A 23485-nucleotide genomic window follows, 5' to 3' on the forward strand; every position below is an offset into this window, starting at 1 on the left:
GCCGAAATACAGTAACGCCGAAAAATGTTGCTGCGTGTGGGGGGGGGGGGGGGGGGGGGCACAGGAGAAAAATGAAAAACAACTTAATGAATTTGTGTGCTAACCTTACCTAACCTAACCTTTGTGGCAGTCCTGCAATGACATTTTTCGGGGTTAATGTATTTCGGCGTTGTGGTACACAGCAGTTTTCTAGCTGTCGGCGTTGTGGTCAATTTAGCATTTCTGCGTTATGGTTTTCGGCGTTGTGGTATTTCGGCGTTGTGGTGCGTCCCCAGGAGAAACACACCCTCCCCATTTGAAGTCTGACTTTAGTGACTGTTCACAGCTACGCAGGCACTTATACTGACCAGGAGTGGTTGGATAGTTGATTTTGGTTTTATTCACATTTTACCAAAATTAACACAATGTGGAAGTGTAACAATTTTTAGTCTCTGAACCGTCCCCTTTTATTCTGATGACTAGGGGGAAAGCTCTCATTCAAGCCTGGTTTACACAACCACTTCCATGGTTCTTCTCCGCCTGGTTTGTCTGATTAGTCTCGCGTTGGCGCAAGTGCATGGAAAGGCATAGGGATTATGTCAAAAAATGTGTAGTGTGTTCCAATGAGGACACAGGTGGCTTTCAGGAAAAACAGGAATAGTGAAAATCTGCTTATAAATAGAAACATTATGGCCATGGAGGCTTCGTAAAAATGCACATTATCATTAGTTAAATGGTAATAATTTTGTTTAGGAACACACATTAACAGCGCATATAAGTTAAACAACAATTTTTTTTATGAAGGCAATGCAAATTATGACATACACATATCTTCATTCAAGTAAAAGTCAATACAGAAAAATGAGGTTCCATTTGAATTAGTTTTTTATTTATTATAAAATTATTTCTTTTTCTGCTTCATTTTCGTAAGGAAATTTTTTGCGATTATTCGGAATAAAGAATTAGAATCTGTCTTCATTTTTTTTTCTAACTGGCTTTCAAAAGGAGATTCGTCATTTCAATTCCTCCTGTCTTATAGGATGAAAATAAATTTAAAACACTTTTTCTATAAACTCTCCTTTTTATTTACATTACTGAGACATTTAAAAATACAATACACAACAAAGAAATTGTTAACATAATCAGGTTTGCATAGTTTATTAAGTTTTTCGAGACTGCATATAGTTTTCTACACTAAGTAGGCTATGTATAAGAAAAATAAACAGAACGAAGACTCAAGACAAACACATTAAAATTGCCAAATTTTACAAATGAGGTACACTAAAAGCTTTAAAACTACAAATATTCACGCAATAGTTCAGAATAGTCCAGAAAAATAAACCTGCAGGAATACAAAAATTAAGCCTCATTTAGTTAATTTTGGTAGCAATGCAGATGCTTCTCATACATAAAACACATACGTGTATTTTACAAAAATTGATAATGATGTGCACAGCTGTCTACAGTTCGTATATAAAAAAATATCATACCATAATAATATGGTAAATACAGTAATTTCATTACAACGCTTATATACATTTGACTGTATTCTAACAACTATGATCTATTGTAAATTTGCTATAGCAATTTAATAATAACGATAATGTAAAATGACATTTATTTAATCAATGCATTTATATATTTTCTGTCTTTTTTTGGAAGGTTCCGTTCCATAGCACAAATAATTCAATCCTTAAGGCGCAGTCTCATACAGAGTTAATAGTTTTTCTTATCATTACTATTAATTAAGGGATTTTCCTGCATATTTATTCCGATATCTCTTTTTCAACCAAATATTTACTAAAAAAAAAAAAGTCATTTTTCAAGCTGTCAAATGTTGTGCAAGTAATTATAATTATGAACAATTACATGAATTTTTTTACACATATTCAATAAATTAAATACATTTTTAATAAATTTGAGATGAAACATAAAATGCAAGACCGCTAGCCTATTGGAATATATATTTACAAGAAAAGTCCTCAATTGTAATGACAAGAAAATTAGAAAACCAACATTACTTATGAGACGAGTCTTAAAAAGTGATATTAAAATCACCAAAGTTAGCTATTGATACATCCTTTATAATATTGCACATGCAAACCTTTTGTTTCTGGCAATAGAAAATATTGGCACACACATTATCACACATCCATATGCTGGACACAAGTTTTCCAGCTAGAAAATAAAGAGATTAAAGTATGTATTATGATTCTGTAATGAGAAAAGTTTCAAGATGACAGACAATTTTCCAAATTAATACTATATTTAAGTCTATAAAGTTTTACCATATTCTACCACATAATCTTTGCATGATTATATTCTCAGCAAAATAAATTTTAATTGCATGTTTTATTTTTGTGTGAAGCACAAGCGTTAGTGTATCAGGCATATTTGTGGCAAGGCAAAATTAGCATGTATATCCCGACCTTGAGGAACCTTGCAGTAGGCATTAATGCAGTGGCTGCCAATGAGAACCACACTGTAATTTCTAATTTGTGGCACATACCATGAGGCAAATAATGTACATAGATGCCTTTGAAGTAATAAGTAGATTTATCTCCTGACAAATAAATACACTGCATGCTTCAAGTCAACAAGCTGAAAACTGAGTAGCTGAGAGAAATCTATCATGGCTTAATTTTTTCCGAAAAGTAGCAAATTTTTTCAATTTCTTTAGAGTAATGAAATTTAATCTCTGTCAAATGTAGCTTTGATACCTCAAGTTCAAAAATTGTTCTTTATTTACAATTTTTGACTAAGAAATGTAACTGCCTTGCTAGTCCTTAATCTGTAAAATATGTAATAATATACGTAATAATAACCTCAAATTTGGCACAACTAAAATTTCTAATTTGATTGTAGATCATACAGTAATATTTTTTATTATTACAAAAGGTTAACCATAACAACCAAAATTATTCTTAGTTGGTGAGTTTAAGTTTTCAACCTTAGTAATATGATAAATGATGAGAAATTTCTGAACAATACCAATCGTGCCAACTGTATGACTACACACAACAAAAAGGAAATGCAATATTCTGCAGTGATACAACATCTATATACACAGTCTTATTCATCTTACAGGTACACATTTATTCTAGAGCAAACTATACTGCTCCAACGGCAAAGCAAGCACACACTTCTGCTTTGGAGGCCTAGATCCTACCTGCTCCTCTTAATTTAAACTAAATCTGTTTCTCCTAGGCCTGTACGAATATCTGTGTTTTCGTTCGAATCAAATTTGAACACAAATAAAATTATTCTAAAATACGAACATCAAATTCAAATAATAAAAGTGTTAAAAAATTTTTTCCTATGCCTTTTACACGACATTTAAAAGTAATATTTCTAAAAATACTTATATCCTATAAGATAAGTATGCTTTTAAATCATAATTATTTGTTCTGTGGTGCGAAAAATTTCCAGATTACTCATTGTCTCGCATTCTGTTAACTGTGCACATGTAGAAATGAACTCTGGGTAGTAATATTGGGCCAATTAAATTATTGAAACTAGAATACAAACATTTATATTACATTACAATTACTCTTAACCTCAATGTAATTTGTTACATGAGGTGTTATGAACCAACTTCATTATGTACTTAGAATATAAAAAAAGAAATTCATTATTTCGAAGTGTTAAGTAATTAAAACGAATAATAAATTATAAGATAGATATAAATTTTAAATACTAGCACAGGCCTGCTGTTTTTTCCCAGAACATCATCAAACATGAACATCATTCATCACATAAAGATCTTGTCAGACTCAAACTTCGTGGCTGAATTCCTAACAAATGTTTAGTAGGTACCCTTTTAGTAGCTAGACCAATTAATATAAAATTGTGCATTATCTATTCAAAAATAAAATACGTCTTCACATGTATTATATTGTAGGTTCTGACATAATACAGAATAATCACATGGTCTTTCTTCATAAAATTTTACTGTGGCTTGGGATGTATAGTTGGATATGATAAGTTATTTACTACATGTGTAATACAAATAGCTACATAAGTTTTACTTTCCAAATGATCTGTTATATTTAATAATGTTAATGCTTTTAAACCCCATATCTTACACATAATTTATATTCATCTCGCTTCAACAATGGTGCCTTTCACCCAAATGCAAAATATAAATGACTTAAGTCACAAGAAGTAAATTTTTTACAATTAGATTGTTAGTTTCAAATGACTTATGAGCAATTAAATTATTTAATATCAAACAATATTTTGTATTGTTTCAACGTTAGTTTTCCTGCAATGTTTTTCTCATTCAAAATTATTTTAATACATTAAAATTTTACCACCCTGAAACATATATGTTCTCATGTTTCATGCTGTAGTTTGCTTTATCAGTTCAATACCTTTACATATTTACAACATTCTACACAATTCTAAAATTCATGGCAGTCACTAGTTCTAAAATGTATAAACTACAAATTATGGCCAATTATGTTCTTGACATATTTTCATCAAATACTTTTGAAACTTAAGAAACTAGCTATGTTTAATAATCTCAGCAAGAAGACACCGAACATTTTTAAAAATAGCAAATCCAAATTTCAAATTGCAAAATATGTTGCCAGCACCTTTAAACAAACGAACCATAACCTTTTATACAATGACCCAGAAGTATTATTGAAAACAGTACCAATACACCCAAAAAATGTTAAATTTAGCCAAGTGTGTAAATTTTTTTCCAATTGACTTACCATAGTTAGATATACCAAATTCCTCATTTATTAAAGTCAATATTAATTCATATTTTTGTTTGCTACGTTATTATATGCAACCAAATGCAACTTTTTATTTCAATTTTAGTTACTCCAGTAAACTAGATAAGTAATGAATGATTTATCTCACTTAAGTGTATGGTGGCATTCAAACCAGTACTATCAAGAAACAAAATGCTCTATACCAAACAATTAGGGGGGGGGGGGGGGGGAAACTAGCTGCAAGATATATACCTACAATATAGTTTTAGAAATAAATGGTAAAAAGCCATAATGTTGGCCTCAAAAATTATAATAAATGGAGTGTTAATTAACTGCCATCTATTGAGTCATCTGGTATCCCTCTCTCAATGTATTTGAAGCAAAAACATATGTATTTCTAAAGGCAGAGTTGGTTATTTCATTTTCTTGTCTTTACAATGTTAATTAATGGATTTACATGTAAATTTATTCTGATAGCTCTCTTGCATCTGTAAATGGGTCACAATTTTTCTTACAAAATATTATATACAAAAATTCATTTTTGTGTTCATCTTCTTTTATGTTCGTCTTCTATGCGTTCATACGTCATTCATCCGATTGAGTTGAAACTTTCCACACTTTCCACTAGGTGAAATTTCGCAAAAACCACCTGTGAAGCAGAATTTTGATTCTTCTAGATGAAATTTCCCTATTGAAGTGTCTATGATTTTATTGTATCCTTGTCAGTGACTATTGCATTGTTGGTAACTTCGGCATCTCCAAGGCAACGGGCATGGCATCGTTGAATTTTTTTTTTTTCCATTCGAAGCAAGGCACTGGAGGACCCATGAGGAGGCGCACATATACTTCCAAAGTACATTAGCTAGTTATTTTAAAAATATTCTTTCTGAGCTGTAAAAGATCACGTAGTTATCATAATTGTGATCACTTTTGTGACTTTTTACTGCTATTGAATAATATTTAGTATCTGTTGAGAACATTCGAGACGAAACAAAAAAATGCAAGAAAGCTATTACAATGAATTTAGAGGTGAAGACCTCTAATAATAGTAATGACAAAAAAAAAATAAACCAACATAGCTCATGAGACTGAGCCTCAACACGAACCACATTCCACCACCTTAGATATTTAAATAGTTTTGCTACCTCTTGGAATTCAGCTTCCATATAAAATAGTTTTGAGCTGGACATAGCTGGACATTTGTGGATGGAGTAGTTAATTACAATGACAGTTATAGTCGCCACATGAAACGATCAGTTATTTCCTGCCAACAATTACATATTAGAGACTTTAGTAAATGTCAGAGGTAGATAATTGTTCCTTATTGATTGCATATCCAGTTGTATTTTAACATAAAATATTAAAATAAAGAAACGATATTGGACATTTTGTGCTGGAAAGCTATAAATTACCAAAATATATTTTATTTTGAAATGTGTTTATAACTTTTGAGGAACATTGTATTGTTACCAGCAGAAAATGTACTGTGCAACATATCCACTGCATTTTAACTTTAGAAATACTCAAATAAAGTATGTGTTTTTGATTTGAAATTGTACCATAACCAAAATAAAATTGATTTTGAAAGTTTCAATTGTAGAAACTTGATATAAACTGGATACGCAATAAGGAACAATTATTTTATCAGATCACGATGTATAATTACGGGACAAGAATAGTATATGGTTTTATTTTTAAGCTAATTTCATTTTTAGAAACAGGAGATTTCAGTATTTTATTTTTTTATTTTTTTATGAATTCTGTTTATTCATTACTAGGGACCGGAAAAATTCGCGGGTTCAATGACCTACAGGATGAACTCCATAGTTCTACGTACACTCGGTCAAATGCCACCCACTCATTAGCTGCTGTGTTGTGAGACGTCCGAACGTAGCAGTCTGTGATTCGATAAAGCTTTGGTTGCGTGTTTCTCATTGGCCCAGAGTCATCTAGGTGAGTTGCGAGCCAATAGCAGAGGCAGCACGGAGGTATAACTATTTGTATTTTAGCCTATCGCGAAATGTTCATGTTTTTGTACATGATTTCAAATCAATTCATAATATAACCATGTTTATTCAAATGTTTACGAAAGCTTTTTTTTATAATAAACAAGTCCTCATTTTAAATTCTTGTAGGATCTTAATGGCACATTTTCACGTCAGCCCCTAGCATGTACTGAAAGCATGGAATCGTTTCGGATTAACTACTAATATTTTTTTTTTCTTCGTCTTCAAAATCTTTATATTTTTGGTACATAATTCGCAAACCAATAAAAATGAGGTACGTATACCCAAAACCACCGAAACCTTAGTTTTTTCGGAATTTTGGGGAAACACTATTTTTTATTTATTTATGAATGAGCTACTAAAAAAATTAAGTGTTTTAAGATGAAGGCCACATAAAAAACCGTTATTCCAAAACTGCGTAACACACAATGCTTTCAGAACATGCTAGGACTGACATAAATATTTGCCATTAAATTAACACAAAAATAAGATTTGTCCGACATAAAAGCCTAAATAAACAATATAATATCAAACAAAACAAGGTATAAAAGGTTGGGGAAGGTATGATGACTATCTGAAAACTGAAATTACAGCGAAAAAAATTAAAAAAAATCCTCCAGACGGCGGGGATGGCTCCGATGCCTGGCAGCGAGACGGAGTGGCTGCGACGACGGCGAGGGAGGCTCAGTTCTCCTTGGTGACGGAGGCGCTGTCGACGAAGGACGGCTCCTCGCCGACCGTGTGGCCGCTGGCCCGCCTCTTGGCCCGGGCCGCCCACTCCACCCAGCAGAAGGAGACGGTGCCGAGCGTGGCGAGCGCTATCAGGATCCCGAGCTGGGCGTGCAGCCCCAGGTGGCTGCTGTAGAAGAAGCTGGCGGCCGCCGCCACCGACTGTCCCGAACCCACGAGCACCACGTTAAAAACATTCACGCATTCATGCAGGGTAGAGTTTTTCGAAAACATTTCTACACCTAAAGGTACTTAAAATACTGAATATCTGATGGTATTTAAGGATTTGACTGGCGCCTTCCCCATTTCTAACTCCAAAAAACGAACTGGTACAGATAAGAGGTGATACAATGGGACCTTCCTGCATGTGTGTACTATCAATTAAAATTTAAATTGGAGGACAAACCATGGTATAGGCTGTACCAGCTTTAAAACAATCTGTAATTAGCTGTTTATATGAAAAAAAAAAAAATACAGATGAGCAATGGTTCTTCTTCAAATATCATTATGGAAATGTTCCAGTGAAATGTGAAACATAACTTGGAAGAAAAAAAACACTGTAATGCAAACTAACAGTAACGATAAACTCTGAGCAACTAAAAATGCAGGCACTGCACCAATGTGACCCGACAGCCAAGGTTAACAGCCAGGGGGACCCCCCCCCCCTCCCCAACACCCCCATGAAAAAAATGAAATAGGAGCGGTTTGGTTGATGCCTGATTGCAGAATGTGCTAAACCACTGTATGCTGGAACAAAGCCCTTCCATTATGTCTGGCTGGATGCCTCATCAATGGTGAGGTCATCAGATACGGAAACACAGAACCACTCAGATCAAGAAGGACCTTGGGGGGACCCGGCCACAGCAAGGGAACATCCCCGCCCGGCCTGAAGTGATCTCAGGGAACCAGGGGAAACAAATAATCAGGACTGCCTGGGCCAGGACTCAAATCTGGGTTTACTGGATTGGAGTATCGTGACTTACCAGATGACTGATAAAAAATTGTTTTTTTTTTTTTACAAGCGAGGGTGTACACAAGAAATGGGTGAGATATACATCCCCCCCCCCCCAAATCCTATAAAAAAATCTATGAAAATCTATCATTCCTACCAACAAAAGTAAAGAATTTGAAAGCAAATAAGGGCAATGTGGTTCTATAGAACTCCATCTCCAAAATTAAATTTTGCGTATGCCCCTGGTGACAGGCACTATCAATGGAGATAATTTAGCTCCAACTTGGATTTATACACATTAATTCATAACTTCCCTCTGAAGTTTACTGTTAAGAAATTTCTCTCCCTTCCCCTAACCATCCATTGTAACAAATAATATTTTTTCTGTTCTTTTAACATTTAGTATAGAATTTCGTAAAATTTAATTTGTTACATCTGTAACCACATTATAATGTAGTTAATAAATGTTTAATCTCACATTAAAAAGTGATTGCTGTGCACCCATTACAGGATTTTGTATGTACAGTAGAACCTTCATTAACCGTGGTAATTGGGGGGGGGGGGGGAAGGGGGGGGGGAAAGGGGCCAGGATGACGGATAAGCGAAAATCATGGATTATCAAATTTAAATGTATTTAGGTTATAAAATACAGCAAAATTTCGTAAGTAATTTATACACGGGAAATTCTAATCCTTTTTTTTTTACTGTTTGTTTCTACGTTTAATACGTAGTTTTTAATTTTACTCCTTTCTTGTCCCTTCCCTAATAAATTACATTTACCGGATTTGGTTTCCCCCCAAAAAAACTATGTTTAATTTTTAATTGAGAACCCAGTTAACTGAATGACCCATTGATTGGGTCATGGATAATCAAGGTTCTACTGTATTGGTGAGCTTTGAGTTTTAATATTTTATTTGTCACAATTTCTACAAAAAATTATGATATTGCATTCCTTCAAAAGTACGTACGATACATGCATATGGCCCCCAATATGACTTTAAGTATTTTTCCGTCATACTATTGTATTTTTTTTTGTTAAAATTTCACATTTTTTATCTGACTAACATGTGACTACAAACTTATAAAGTCCATGCCAGTGTCAATTTCGGTACGTAGGAAAATAAGAACAAAAATTAGAAAGATAGGTCAAAGAAGGGCTTTCAATTGACCGTCATTGAAATGTTAGCCGTCTCTTTGCTCCTCCAAACTGATTTCGTTAAAGATTCGCAAATCCAAACGCAGTGGAAGGTTGTTCTTGATTTTTCACGAACTGTAGGGACTGCAGCGGCTGACCTGGGTGAACTTGAAGAGAGCGAACGCGGGCGCGCTGTCGTCTGGGAACAGTCCGCCCAGAATGGAGTATATCTGAGTGTTGTAGCAGCTGTCTCCGAACCCCAGCATGAAGCTGCACAGCATCGCCAGGTACTGGCTGGAATCATCGACAAACACCAACCCGCCTCTCAATATTCTTTCCACTAGACCCAACGCACATTCAGATTTTTTTCTAAGCTCTGTTTTCCAGAACTATCCAGTTACGGAACTTAGCCCAAAAAAGAATTTATCAAGCTGCAAGATAACTAATCATTTTATTTATTGCCTAATTCTGTGAGTTCATAAGAAAAATAGCGGAACTTCCCACAAATTACTTGTCTAAGTAATGAAACTATCTACTTAACAAAACTTTTAACGCTGACTTGACTGATAGACAGACTATGGCACAGCTTAAACTGGTAGGTATAGAAGCTGCAAATTTTGCATACAAATTCCTTATATAATGTATGTGAGCACTAGGAAGGGATTTTTGAAAATTCATCCCCTAAGGGGAAATAAGAGGATGAAAGTTTGTATGGACATTTGTCATTTTTGAAGTTAGACACATGGAAATTGATTTTAGGCTTCTGTTTGTAAATAAAAGACAGTTGTATCAGCATTTTTTTTAAATTAATCTAAAATGAGGATCAAATACGTACCCATTGGGCACACTGCTAGTATTACAATAATAATGTAAGTATTTTCACTACAGTAAAAGGAAAACCTGAAATTTTTGGTTCCAATGACATCAATGAACTGGATTTGACTGCTGAATTGGAATGAAACCAAAATTTTGTTCAATATAATTCTATTCTAATAATATAGGACTGTAGTGCAGCTATTCACGTAACACACACTGTACCGTGGGACCATGTGCACTGCAATCGTACCTGCTGGAAATGTATGCTGGCATGTTCGTGTCTCCGAACGGCGCAGTGTTCGGCAAGTTGAGGAAAATGAGAAAGAAGCTGACTATGTGCACAACGAAGCCGATCATCACAATGGGGTCTCTGCCCCACCGAATGGTCTTCTGCCCCAGGATTCCAAATAGTGCTCCACCTGCACGTGAAAAATGCAAGGAATGTTACGTGCCATTGTTAGGGACACTATTTTATGGTTTTATTTTTTTTTGGTCAGTTTCATTTATAAAACAGGAGATTTCTGTGTAATTGTTTTTATTTTTATACATTGTTTTTATTCATAAAAATGGAGCATTATTTAACACATTTGAAACTAAAATTTTTCTCAATACTAACTTCATCAAAATGTCTCATTTTGACTGACACATGAGGCACTTAAACAATAAAATAATTTGTAAGAAGCGTATCTGCAAAAGTACTACTCAGAAAAAATTTGGCAAATTTTTTAGTATTTAAAAAATTTGTCAATGAGATTAATGTAAAAAATCTAAGTAATAAGAGATGCAAGATCAAACAACATAATGCAAATTTTTTACAATCTTTTTAGTTTATACTTTTCAGTACAAAATTCATGCTAAATAATTACATTCAAATAATTTACCAAAATAAATGGTTAATATTTTTGTGGTTTGAGTTAAGTTTTGTCAAATTGCTGATTGATTTCAAGTTTTAGTTATGTTTCGGTGCTAAATGGTGTAGTAACTTACATTTGGTGTTGTGTTGTATTGGCATGTCTTGCGGTGTTATTTAGGTTTTATCGCAATTTACAGTATAATCTTGCCCCTTGCGCTCTGGTGAAGCTACGTTCGGCTTAGAAAACCAGTGGTGAGTAACAGCATGGCTTTAAAAATAGGTACAAAATAAGTGCCAAATGGTAGAGTATGGAGTAGGAAGAGATGCATAAATAGGTAATATGCTAATGAGAGTTGTAATACAGACCAGCAGAAGGGCTGTATAAAATGTCAGCAATAATAATAATAGAAAAATAAAATCATTTCAGAAATTTCATAATTATATTTTTTAACTAAATCTTTTAATGACAACCCAAAGCAAAATTTCTATGACTTACCAATCACTTCCCCCATGCCAATGAAAATGCCGGAGAGGCCGACAAGTTGTTTGACATTCTCGCCCATCTGCAGGGTGAAGCCAATGCTGGGGCTGTACACGCCACTGAAGAAGGACAGCTCAATGCCTGGAAGACACGAAACAGATCCCGTTCCTCAGGCTCTCTGATGCTACGCTACAACCAGTGACGCGGGTGGGTACAGGCAGGCAATACGAGCGACATGTTCCCTCCAAAAAAAAAAAGCACAAGAAAATATTCAAATTTTGTCCGAATCAGCTAAGGTGAACTGGACAGCTTCGGTGTCAAAACAAAGGAATAGCCCTTGCATTTACCTACCAGGCAAAGGGATTTTAGGTTTGCCTTACAATTTTAATTTATAAGCACAGTTATAGCCATGCAAACGAGCCCCCTGATGAGTTCCCGGATGCCATCACTACACTTTTCATGGCCCGTATAGTGCTGGCAGTCACGATGCTGAGCAGGCTGCCCAACACGCGAATGTTGCTCCCAGAATTCACAGCACAAGGAAGTATAAATCTACAGAACTGTAGTTGTCAGAAATCAGAAATTCTTACATCTAAAACTGCAATTGCAACAGTCCCGTCTCCTTTGTTACTCAATCACGTGACCTGCAGCCAATCATATGGCCCGAAAAATTCCATCCATCCACCTATCAAAAGCTTGGTGACCTCATACTTTTGACGGACGGATGAATAAGATTATATCTTCCAAATTTTTCTAAGATTTTTGCGTGTAAAATTTTATTATATTGGAAGTTTTTGAAGTATGTTTAATTATTAAGATACTTGCAAAGTAATTTTTAAAATTATCTTTGAACACATTTTAAATGTGTTTGAAACAAAAAATTTCCGATTTATAGAAGTGTAAATAATTAAGCATGGTAACACTGAAAATATTGACGTAAATACAAGAGTGAAAAAAATTGAGTTTTTTGAATTATAAGTGCATAGCTTACATTACTGTCAAACTAATTATACAGGATGAATGTTATCCAAAATTAAAGTTTTCTCCACAGTTGGCAGCGTGTATATGACAAAATATTAAGATGGACGAATGGAGTGTTGTAAATAGCTCGGCAGCTGACGGACGATGGATGACGGATGGACGAGTGATGGATGGATGGATGTGACTGGCTATTGTAATTCCTGCTTTATTCACAAATATTTTACTGTCCACTTACAAAAATGAAAAATAAGAATTTTTATAATATTCATTCGAGAGTGTTCGTAATCAACAAGCCTGAGGCCTACTTAGGCTCATTCTACAATGACACACATACGGAGACGGATCATGTAAACGGAGATTGATCTCACTGAACAGAGTATCTACAATGGCATGCATGCGAACATACGATTGGCTTGGTAATGCCAAATCTTCCATTACCATTATTCTGTGTGAATAATAGAAGTACAGTATTTGGCCATGATGGTAGTAATGCTTATTTACGTGTTAAAAACGTTGAGAATTATTTAAAATACTAGTACCTATATTTAATGCTGAATCATTAATTTGTAGTTAATTTTTACTATACATGTAAAACCTGATCATTTTGTTTTTCTTGGATCTCAAAATTCTTTCAATTAAATTAATTTTTCGTAACCGTGAAGTTAAATCTCATTGGTAGCCATTTGTTACATTTCTGTGCATTGTGTAAATGATGAATGGATAGTGATATGTAAATACCTTCACTGGTCCAGATCCGTTTCTGTTTTTATGTTTACATGTCATTGTAGAACAGGACTTAAAGTCCTGCCACAATTAACATAAGCTTTTCACAAACGCCACACAATATTATACACAACAGTTGAACTCTACATAATTCAATCTGATTAGCTTAAATTGTACATAGTGATATGCTTTTACACAATATCAGTATTATTATTATTATTATTATTATTAAATAGAGTAACTTTAGGTTTAACTCTTGTTTAATACTCTTTTGTTACTAAAACTATGATGTTTTTGGGTAATCAGAAGCTATGAACGTCCTACTACGTCATCAATTGAGAACTTATTTTAATAAATAAGAAAATTATGTGAGTTGATTATATTGTGCCAAGTATCATTTCCTTTTGTTTATTAGTTGCACAATGGAGTTAGCTTATATACAGTCTGATTTCTGAAGGAGAAAAAAAATGTATTTCTGCATTTAATTGTGCAATTCCTGTGCTACTATGAATTTTTTTTTTCTGAAAAGACTGAATATGAATATAAAATAAGTTACAAGACGTACGTCCACGTGTCTATTTTCACGCCACCGGCCACCACTCCTGCCCAACAGTCGACCTGACACTGCGTTGCAACGATTCAACTAACCAAACTACGAAATTCCCTAGGGTGAACTCCAATATTTCACCTTTTTTTTCCCCATTCCTTTTTAAATAATAATCTGCTGTCCTTGAAGCCTTCGGTCCAGCATTTCGTTATTTTTTTTTCTGCAAAAATTTATTTACAGATGACTTTAATAAAAATTGTTTGGTACTTGAAAAATAGTATTTTCATTCAAATTCGATGCTATCTGAACAAAATGTTGGTATTGAAATAATATCGGCGGTAATGTATCGATAGCAAACTATCAGTATTTCCGATACATGGATGCTAGCGGTCGGAAGGAGTAACAGGCGATATGCCTAACGGCGGTTTGCCTAAAGATGAATTTGTTACTGTGATTTGCCTAAAGTCATTTCGCCTAAATGCGTTTTGCCTAACGGCGTTTTGCCTAAAATGTTACTCTGATGACAAAACCTTGTTTTGCCTAACGGCGAATTGCCTAATGGCATTTTGCTAATGGCAATTTGCCTAACAGCATTTTTCCTAACCTAACCTAAACTAACCTAATCTAACCTAACGGCATTTTGCCTAGCAGCGATTTGCCTAACGGCGTTTTGCCTAACTCCTATTTGGCCAGCGGCGATTTGCCTAACGGCGATTTGCCTAACAGCGTTTTGCCTAACGGGTTTTTGCCTAAACGGCATTTTGCCTAAAATTAAGCAAAACGCCTTTAGGCAAAACGACATGCCCGTCGGAAGCAGCCGCGGTGCAGGTTACCCGTGTAGAGGAAGGTGATGCCAAGCAGCGACATCTGCTTGGTGGTGAAGAGGGAGAGCGCCCTCTGCAGGGCGTGGAGCGGGCCCTGGTCGTCCCTTCCCGCCAGCTCCCCGTCGGCGTTCTGCGCCGGTCGCAGCACCAACAGAAACACCACCCCCACCGCCGCCAGGGCTATCAGCACAATGAACACCACTAGCCGCGTGTCGTGGTCGATGTGCGTCTTGCCTTGGAACTTGAAGAACACAAACAGGTTCCCAAAGAACATGCTGCAAGCAGAGACCACATCACAAGGGTTGCACGGTGTTTCCACGTCGCAAACAGCTTGCATTACCAAACACTAGCGCTTCAAATACATAAATAAATATATCCAGAGTTCAAGCCTGAAAATACCATTAAAAACTTTAGGGTTGGGCTCCACAAAGAATGTTGGGTTATTGCATTGTTACATCATAAAGCTGGGTTCGTAATTAAACAAAAGCGAGTGCATAGCAGACCATGAGCACAACTGTGCACACGACCTGTGCGAAATCAGTTCACAATTGAAATTTTGCTGTTAATTTCACCCAATGAAATTTTGAATTGTATCCGACATCTGAGCAGTTGTTTGTGAACATATAAATTAATTTGGGTTATGTAAAATGTTTATATTATCATTCTACCCATTAAACATGTATATTTTTTATTTACGTTTATTTTATAAGTAATAGCAATAACTAATTTTTAAGGCAGGAATTACATTCACCTGAGCATTGCAGCTTGACAATTTCTTGCCACAATACTATTGATAATCATAAACATTTCTCTAGTCACACCAAAATTGCATCCTACTCTACTCTCACTGGCTGTTACACCATACGTCCATAAGAGAAATAAAATATAATTTAATTTCCCTCCTATGCACGCAACCTTTCTCCCATGAACATGACCGTCCTATGCGCTATTGTGAATCAGTAGGTTCGAAAACATGGCGGTCAAATCCTGTGCACATGACTTACTGTTAATGTTACTGTTATTTTTTCAATTCTGCAACCAGCTTAATAAATTGAATAAGCTGTGTACCAATTTTTAAAAATAAATGTATTTTCAGGCTCTATCCAATAACACATTTCAAATATATTTACAATTTACTATCCTCATAATTATAGAGTTGGTTTTATGTTTCATTAATTATAATTAGTATTCTCAAACTGTATTACTTTTTTTTGTGGTGTATGTTTTTGTTTGTCTTTCTGTTTTGTTGTTCACATTATTAACCATATAGTTATTCTCCCATTAACTGTACACTTGTATATGTGTCATCTTTATGTATGTGCATTTTTCTTTACATATATTGTGCCTACTCTAAAATTTTCCAAACAGTTGGTAGTCACACAACAAATAAATAAATAATTTTAGTTTCATTGAACGTTGAGCCAGTTAGAATCTTTGGATTCTGTCTAGATTATTTTATGCTGAGATATTTACTAACTTAAAAATGATTCAGCATAAAAAAATATATATGTAATATGTATCAAATCACCTATGGGTAGAGACCGGAAAAATTCGCGTATTCATTTCGCAGCCAATGAGTGGGTGACATTTGACCGAGTGTACGTAGAACTATGTTCATCCTGTAGGTCATTGAACCCGCGAATTTTTCCGGTCCCTACCTATGCAATATAATATTTACAAAAAAAAAAAAAAGAAAAACTTGTGTAATTACTGTACTAATACAACTGCAGTTTGTGCTTTAATTACCTAGCCTGCAGCATGGCCCAGAAAATGCCAGAGTTCCTGGAGATGGTCTCCGAGTCCGAGTTGAGCGTCAGGTAGTTTCCCTGTCCGGTCCAGATCACAGCTGCTCCGAATCCAATTACACACGATGCCACATACAGAAGCCACGTCTTTGGGATGAAGAATGACGCTATGAACAACCTGAAATGCATAAAGAAAACGTGTGTTGGATGGGAAAATATTCAAGTGGTACCTAGGAGCATTATACTTTATACTATGTCCTGATTTTTATTCGTTAAACAACATTTTTTCATGTTATATAATCAAATAAAAGTTTCAATAGGCCATTGGAGTCAATTAATACCCACATTATATATGTATATTATATAGGCCTAATTATATAGTTTTTTCCCTTCACTGATTAAATTTTAAAGAAAATTTTGGATGGATGAGAGAGATAGATATCTTGAATGCTTGAAACTTCCGCCCGGTGGCAAGGAGATCCCCCCCTCCCCCTTCCCATAACCTACCAATTCCTGAAGTTAAGTCCATTCCATTCCCGCCCTATCCTCACCAGAAATACTTCGTTTCCGCTCATCTCCACTCCCTCTGGATCTTCCACTAATGATCCCTCCTCCCTCTCTACCCCCCTCTCTTCAAGCTCTCTCAGCTTTTCTCAGCACCACTTCTCCTTTATCACCTTCATCACTGATGGTCTATGCATCTTTTCTTCTTCCTCCTATTCCACATACTAATCACCCATCTCACTGCCTTGCGTTGTATACTTTCCTTCCAGGTGTAAGGGAATATAATATTAGATTTGGTCTGCGAATTCTAGCAGCAGGTGCGAAAACTACTGGTAATTTGCATCAAGAAATGTAGTTTAAAGCACAATATTCATATATTTAACATGCTCTGCATTATTTGAAAGAATTCTACATTAAATTTAATGTTTGAGTTTCGTATTATAAGTGTATTGCCAACATGAAAACACATGAATTTGCTCGTTACCGAGGTTAAATGTTGCACATCTCTGGTGAGTACTTTAATTATGTGATTTGAAAAATTTTACTTGAAGTAAAGAGCAGGGGGGGGTTCAACCAAATTATTTGCTCAGACAGCCCTGCGGATAGTTAAACACAAACACCATGCATGTCGGATCCATTTCCATTTCTGTTTTTATGTTTCCGTGTCTTTGTCTAAAAGGCCTTTATAGAGAATTACAAATTGAAAACTAGCTGGAGAAATAATATAAAATGAAAAAAAAAAGTGTGTGTACTTATGTAAGTGTGTTAGAAGTTACACTGCTTTTTGATTCAAGACACTGAACTATTTTGAAACTTATTGTAATGAAAATTAATAAAATAAATACTCAGTATTTAATATTAACATAACATTTATTAAATTATTTAATTAATAAAATAATCGAAATAAATTTTAATTTATAATGAAAATCAATAAATATACTGAATGTTTATTCTAATTTATTAATTTTATTTATATATTAAATAATAATGTTATAATATATAGCGTGAATAAACTATACATATGGGTAGTAAGAAATAACCAATCCAATGGACTGAACTATGTATTTAATAATATTATAGCAATATGATAAACAAATAAAATGTATTCATATATATTTGTTTAAAGCACAATTTTTATTATCCAGTATTCTGTAATTAAAAAAAATAAAAGTAATTTTCCACTGCCGAGTTTCGAGCCTCGTTCCTTTAGCTGACTAACAATGCACTATGACCACAGTGCTACGAAGCCTGACAGAAGAATATAAGGAGAATGTGTATTATAATTGTTGTAATACCAGTATCCTTAGGGCTTTTTAAAACTTGAAATTACCTTTTACTATGACTATTTTAGTTTACCAAATATATTCCAGGGTACCTAGTTTCACTATCACCAAGTTTCATTTGTCAAAACAATACATTTGGTATGTCCCCTTTAATTTTACGAAAGTGACTATATATGGGTTAATGTTCATACATGTGGGTCCACCATCTTCCTGTATAAATTTTTTTGCATTGAAAAAATTCACTCTAATATATATATTTTTTTCATAACCCGCCCTGCAATAATGTTAACTTTATTATTTTTTTAATCTTTAATCTCCTTATTTATCATTGGTATACTAAAAAAGCTATGCTTAATCATATTATATAATCTTTTGTTTTCATAACTAATTACGTTAATGTTTTCTTGTTATTGTGTGGTTTCATAATAGGTACCTATGATTGTAGTTGTATTTGTTGTTTCAATGTTTTTTTTTTTAAATATATAACCATCAGTTTTGTGCCATCATGCGGTCCCTACAAGTGTGAAGTGCTGAATGGTTGGTTTGTAACTGCTTGCCGGTGGTGCCTGCCTGCAATTGACTGCTTCTTGTAGGTGGTGCCCACATCTGGTAGTGCTGACTTCCTCGCGGTGCCTGGTCACACGCAGTGCGTTCGTACCTTTGTGTTTTTTATAATAATTCTTGTCTCTTTTTTTTTCATGCCCACCCATGGCCCCCACAAGGGTGGGGCTGGATGGACCCCTGGCCTGGAGGGTAGTAGCGGATCCAGAGAGGGGGGGGGGGGGTTAAGGGGCTCAAGCCCCCTCCAAAAGCATCTGGGTCCACTATTGTTTTAGTATTTGCCTTGATAAAGCCTAGCCTCAGCTGGGTCAAGCCCCTCCCAAACCAAAATCCTAGATCCGCCACTGCTGGAGGGGTCCGGGCCCAGCCCCGTTTATTTTTGTCTCAGTGTGTGAAATAAATATACATACTCACTGTGGTTATTTTAAAGTAAAATAATTTTATAAATAAAGCTTAGTTTGAACTTATAAAAATAGTAACCATAATTTTACCCTGAATTTTCAGGTTAAATAACATTCTAAAAAGAAGTGTAGGCAAGAAATAAACATGCAATTATAATGCAGAACGTGACTAAAATATCTGGGGGGGGGGGGGGAGGGGGGGGGGGGGGCGTGATCTCCGATCCTGGGTCCAGGGCCCGTAACGAATCTCAACCAACAGACTTGAAGCTTTGAATATATATACTGTATAGAAGTCGCCAGCCCAGGTTAAAATTTCTAATACGGTTTGAGGTAGTCGGTTAATTCACCGCCGCAATCGCCACCATTTCTAGGGCATCGACTTGTGGTGGTCCCTAGCGGACAAGTGTCGAACTCTTCAAACAACCCTTCCCCCTCCTGTAGAAAGACCTTGAGCTGCAGTGAATGACTGATGGAGGGGGGAAGGGTGCGGGGGAATGACAGCGGGCGACAGTGCTGCGCTCTAACGTGTAAATGACAACCTAAGACGATACAGGGCGTTACGGCAGCGCACTGCAGCGGTGAAGTTCCCAAGCTGCTCATCATGCGCTCCTGAAATAACGTAGAGTAGACCCTATCCACTCGCGACTTCTATACAGTATATATATTCAAAGACTTGAAGCGAGCAGGGAAGGCGGAGAAAGCGCTATTACCCACATGTAGGTGGCGGCGCCGATCAGCATGGCGACGCGCGGGCCGGACACGCTGATGATGGACGGCGCCACCCAGTTGCACACGGCGAACACGGCGTAGATGACGGCGAGGCTGGTGTAGCCGTCCCCGGTGAAGGACGGGTCGTCGCGGTTGATGCTGTCCAGCACCGTCTTCTGCGAGGGGGGAGACAGAGGGCGTGCAGGCGCTCAACAATACACTGTCGTTTAGAAGAAAAAAACACGCAAAATAATGACCCAGGGGCGCAACAACTACATTTCCAAAAGAAGGGGGTGGGGGTGGCAATATACCTTTTTTTTTTTATAAAGAATCATCGATCCCCCTATTGAAGCGGGGGTCCTCCCCCGGAAAAATTTGTATTTCAAGGTTGAAAATGGTGCTATTTAATCAGTTTTACTATCTAAAAATTGATTACACAGCACTTTCTTTGCCCCCGTTTGCCCCCACTTCAAAGTTTCTGAAAGGGGGAGGGGGCAAAATACCCTTGCCCCCCCCCCCCCTGTTGTTGCGCCCCTGAAATGACCCCATTACTTAGAATTGCTAAACAGTTGAAAACAATTTTTTTTATCCTGGGCTTCTTTTGATGGTTCACATTCATCACGAAAACAAAAGAATTTGTAAATAATTTGATTTAAAAGTGTTACTTTTTTTTTCCACTGCGTGCAAGTTTAAGAAGTGTAAACACGATGTATATAATAAAACGAACATCGTGGGCTTCTACGGACATAACCAGTGGCGCAAATCTGTAGGATTCGCAAGGGGAGGGAGGGCCGAGAGTTTTTGTACGTGGGGTTAAAAAAAACTGCACAAGTCATCTCCGGATACGGTGCTTGTACGTTTTGTACTGCCCACATGTTGGCATACATGCATGCAAAAAAAAAACTTAAAAATATACAGAAAGTTTTCAGTTAAGACATAGTTTTGGCATCAGACCCGTTTCACAATCATGCTGTTGCAAGTACAGGCAGGCCTCTTCCGTGAGGGTCTTAATTCCAAAGGGGGTGAATCCCCTCGGATCTACGACAATGTACATGAAGTTATTGTCTTTAAAATATTTCAGAACACTTACTTATATTGAACCATGGCCGCCGGAAACTCAAGCCAAAACGACAGGAAGTTGGAAGTTGAACAATAATTAATTTGAGTTTTTGTTTATGAACCAGGCCTAAGTCCACGCGACTGCGAAATTGACTTAACGCTTGAGAACCCAAATTCCCCGCGAGATTACGAGCAGCCTACTTTTTTTTGGCTCCTGGTTTGAGGCTACGCCTGCATAGTCGAGGGCGAATTGAAAACTACTTCCTCCTCCTGCTGGGGGTGTCAACAGCCTCTGGAGATGGCTGGCAAACAAGGCACGCCAAAACGTCGGGACACCATCGACTATAAAGACGTGGCTTCAACCCAGACGACAAGTACCATTGGCGTAGCTGTGTTCATAAAGTTGGGGGGGGACAAATAATGATTTTGATGTCATGTAAACCCATTCCCCTCTTACTAAGACGGGGTCCGGGGGTCCTCCACAGGAAAATTTTGATTTTAAAAGTGCAAAATAGCACTTTTTAAGCAGTTTTTGTATCTAACCATTGGATACATCGATGTTAAAATTATTATTGTTTCCTTGAGATAAAATTCGATGAGTGAAGAAATTACAAATAAAGTTGGGCAGAATAATATTATAAAATAAAAATATCACGGTCTAGAAAGTTGGGGGAGACAGCCCCCTCCACCCAAAAAGTTCAGGGGGACACGTTCCCCTTGTCCCCCCCGGTTCCTACGCCCCTGACAAGTATCCATGACTCTGAACGAGGCCGTAGCCAGGTTTCCGTGAAGTACAACCATTATATTATTTTTTTTAATATAATTTATTTCCATAACTGAATTTAAAAAAAAAAAATTACTGTCACAAATAAAATCTCAGGGAACTTCAAACTTTTATAACTCCAACATTAAAAAGAAGAAATTTAAGTAATATTTTTCTTGACCGAACATTAAATATTTTGGTTTTTATTTCAATAGTTTTTAATACTTTGTTCTCAATTTAATTATTTGACGATTTCTTTACAAGTCATAAATACACATATAGGCCCTACTGTTTTTAAAACATGAAACACACATGTCAATGTATGAAAGACGTACTTACAGTAACACTTGTGCAAACTGGCATAAAACATAGACTAATTGGAAACACAATAATTGTGTAATTGCCGTTGCTTCTGTGTACAGGCATGTCGGGCTATAATGAAATACATTATTGTAGCCCACTTAAAATCTATAAGTAGCTAATTTTTTGTAAGTTTCTTATTCTGTCTCAGCTTGTTTGTTTTTAACCCTGGAAGGGAGGGTCAGACCCCCCCCCCCCCTCCCCTTTCACGACGGGCTAAGGTCCTGCTCTGTAGCACGAAAGCCTACGATCTAGACTTGTGACTTGTGTACTGTTTATATTAATTTTGTTTTCACTTCAAGGACAGGATACTTAGATAGATTGTTTATATGTGTTGTGTAGATATAGATGTGGTACACGGGTTCGCAAAAAGTAGATAAAGATTTATAGTAGGACAAGTTTTATTTTAAGGGGAATTTGGCCTCGCAAATTTGCAATTTCAAATATTTTGATACCTCTTTCAATAAAGCTTACGCGCTACATTTTTTTTTGGCGTGACTTAGCTTTCACTAGTTGTTGCGAACTGGTGTGATTGTTGTGACAGTTGTAGTCACCCGCGTGAAATAATAAGTTATTTCCTCGCGGCGCTTACAGACGAGCCTGTTAGTAAACACGTGGTTGCAACAACGTGTAGAAGGTCTGGGAGTATGCCTTGCCATGCCAAAAATTGAGACAAATAGTTCAAAATTAGAGTTATAGCAAAAACCATGAAAAAAAAAATTCAAGATGGCAGGGCTTAAAACTCTTAAAAATCACTATAAAAAACTGATTCCAAAAATTCACGTTTTCAACAACTGGACTTTAAATTTTTTGGTTCGTTTTCCTGTAAGACCACGAGGTGGTGAAGGATACAAATATCTTCAAAAAATAATTATGAGACACGCGCTTTCTACGTGTTGTATCCACATACATTGCGTCAATGTGCGTCATACTATACAACTCTCAAAGTGTCCTTCACAGGTAATCACAGCAATTGCTTCAAATTTTCTTAAACTGAGCGTACACATTACGCGACAAAGATTGTTTCCAACTTTGTTGTTTAACCTTCAAACAGCACATCCAAGTGGACACGCTTTGGCTTTTTCCATTCAAAAAAAAAGTAACAGGATAGCTACTACCCGACCCAAATGTCTCCGCGGGTGAAAATGCGGGCGCTTGTATCACTGAAGGGAATCTTTATTTTGTAACAGTGTGTATACCTACAGCCAGAAACGTCACGTTGTCCGCTAAGATATGAGCCCGCAAATTTGGGAGGCTAGTTGGCAAGACGTTTAGCTCGGACCAGTGACTGATCAAGGGTAATGGACAGAAGCGTACACACAATTTCATTTCTACAAGAGAGGGGGGAGGG

The 23485-nt window shown here is 36.2% G+C and overlaps 1 protein-coding gene across 2 annotated transcripts in view; it reads right to left on the reverse strand.

The window, feature by feature from the left end:
- Positions 1-807: 807 nt before the first annotated feature.
- The window catches only part of LOC134537647 (UNC93-like protein MFSD11), a 51762-nt gene continuing 29084 nt past the window's right edge, over positions 808-23485 (reverse strand). The window contains exons 2-8 of one of the 2 annotated variants that reach the window (XM_063378316.1): positions 19959-20128; positions 16497-16673; positions 14760-15025; positions 11691-11816; positions 10592-10760; positions 9684-9819; positions 808-7600 (exon numbers count right to left, since the gene is read on the reverse strand). In XM_063378316.1, coding sequence (XP_063234386.1) covers positions 7394-7600; positions 9684-9819; positions 10592-10760; positions 11691-11816; positions 14760-15025; positions 16497-16673; positions 19959-20128 — 1251 coding nt within the window. In that variant the 3' untranslated portion in view covers positions 808-7393. The remainder of the gene's footprint in view (positions 7601-9683; positions 9820-10591; positions 10761-11690; positions 11817-14759; positions 15026-16496; positions 16674-19958; positions 20129-23485) is intronic. The other variant, XM_063378315.1, reaches the window with a different exon arrangement.

This window comes from Bacillus rossius, chromosome 12 (genome assembly GCF_032445375.1).
Source record: "Bacillus rossius redtenbacheri isolate Brsri chromosome 12, Brsri_v3, whole genome shotgun sequence".
NCBI classification, from domain to species: domain Eukaryota; kingdom Metazoa; phylum Arthropoda; class Insecta; order Phasmatodea; family Bacillidae; genus Bacillus; species Bacillus rossius.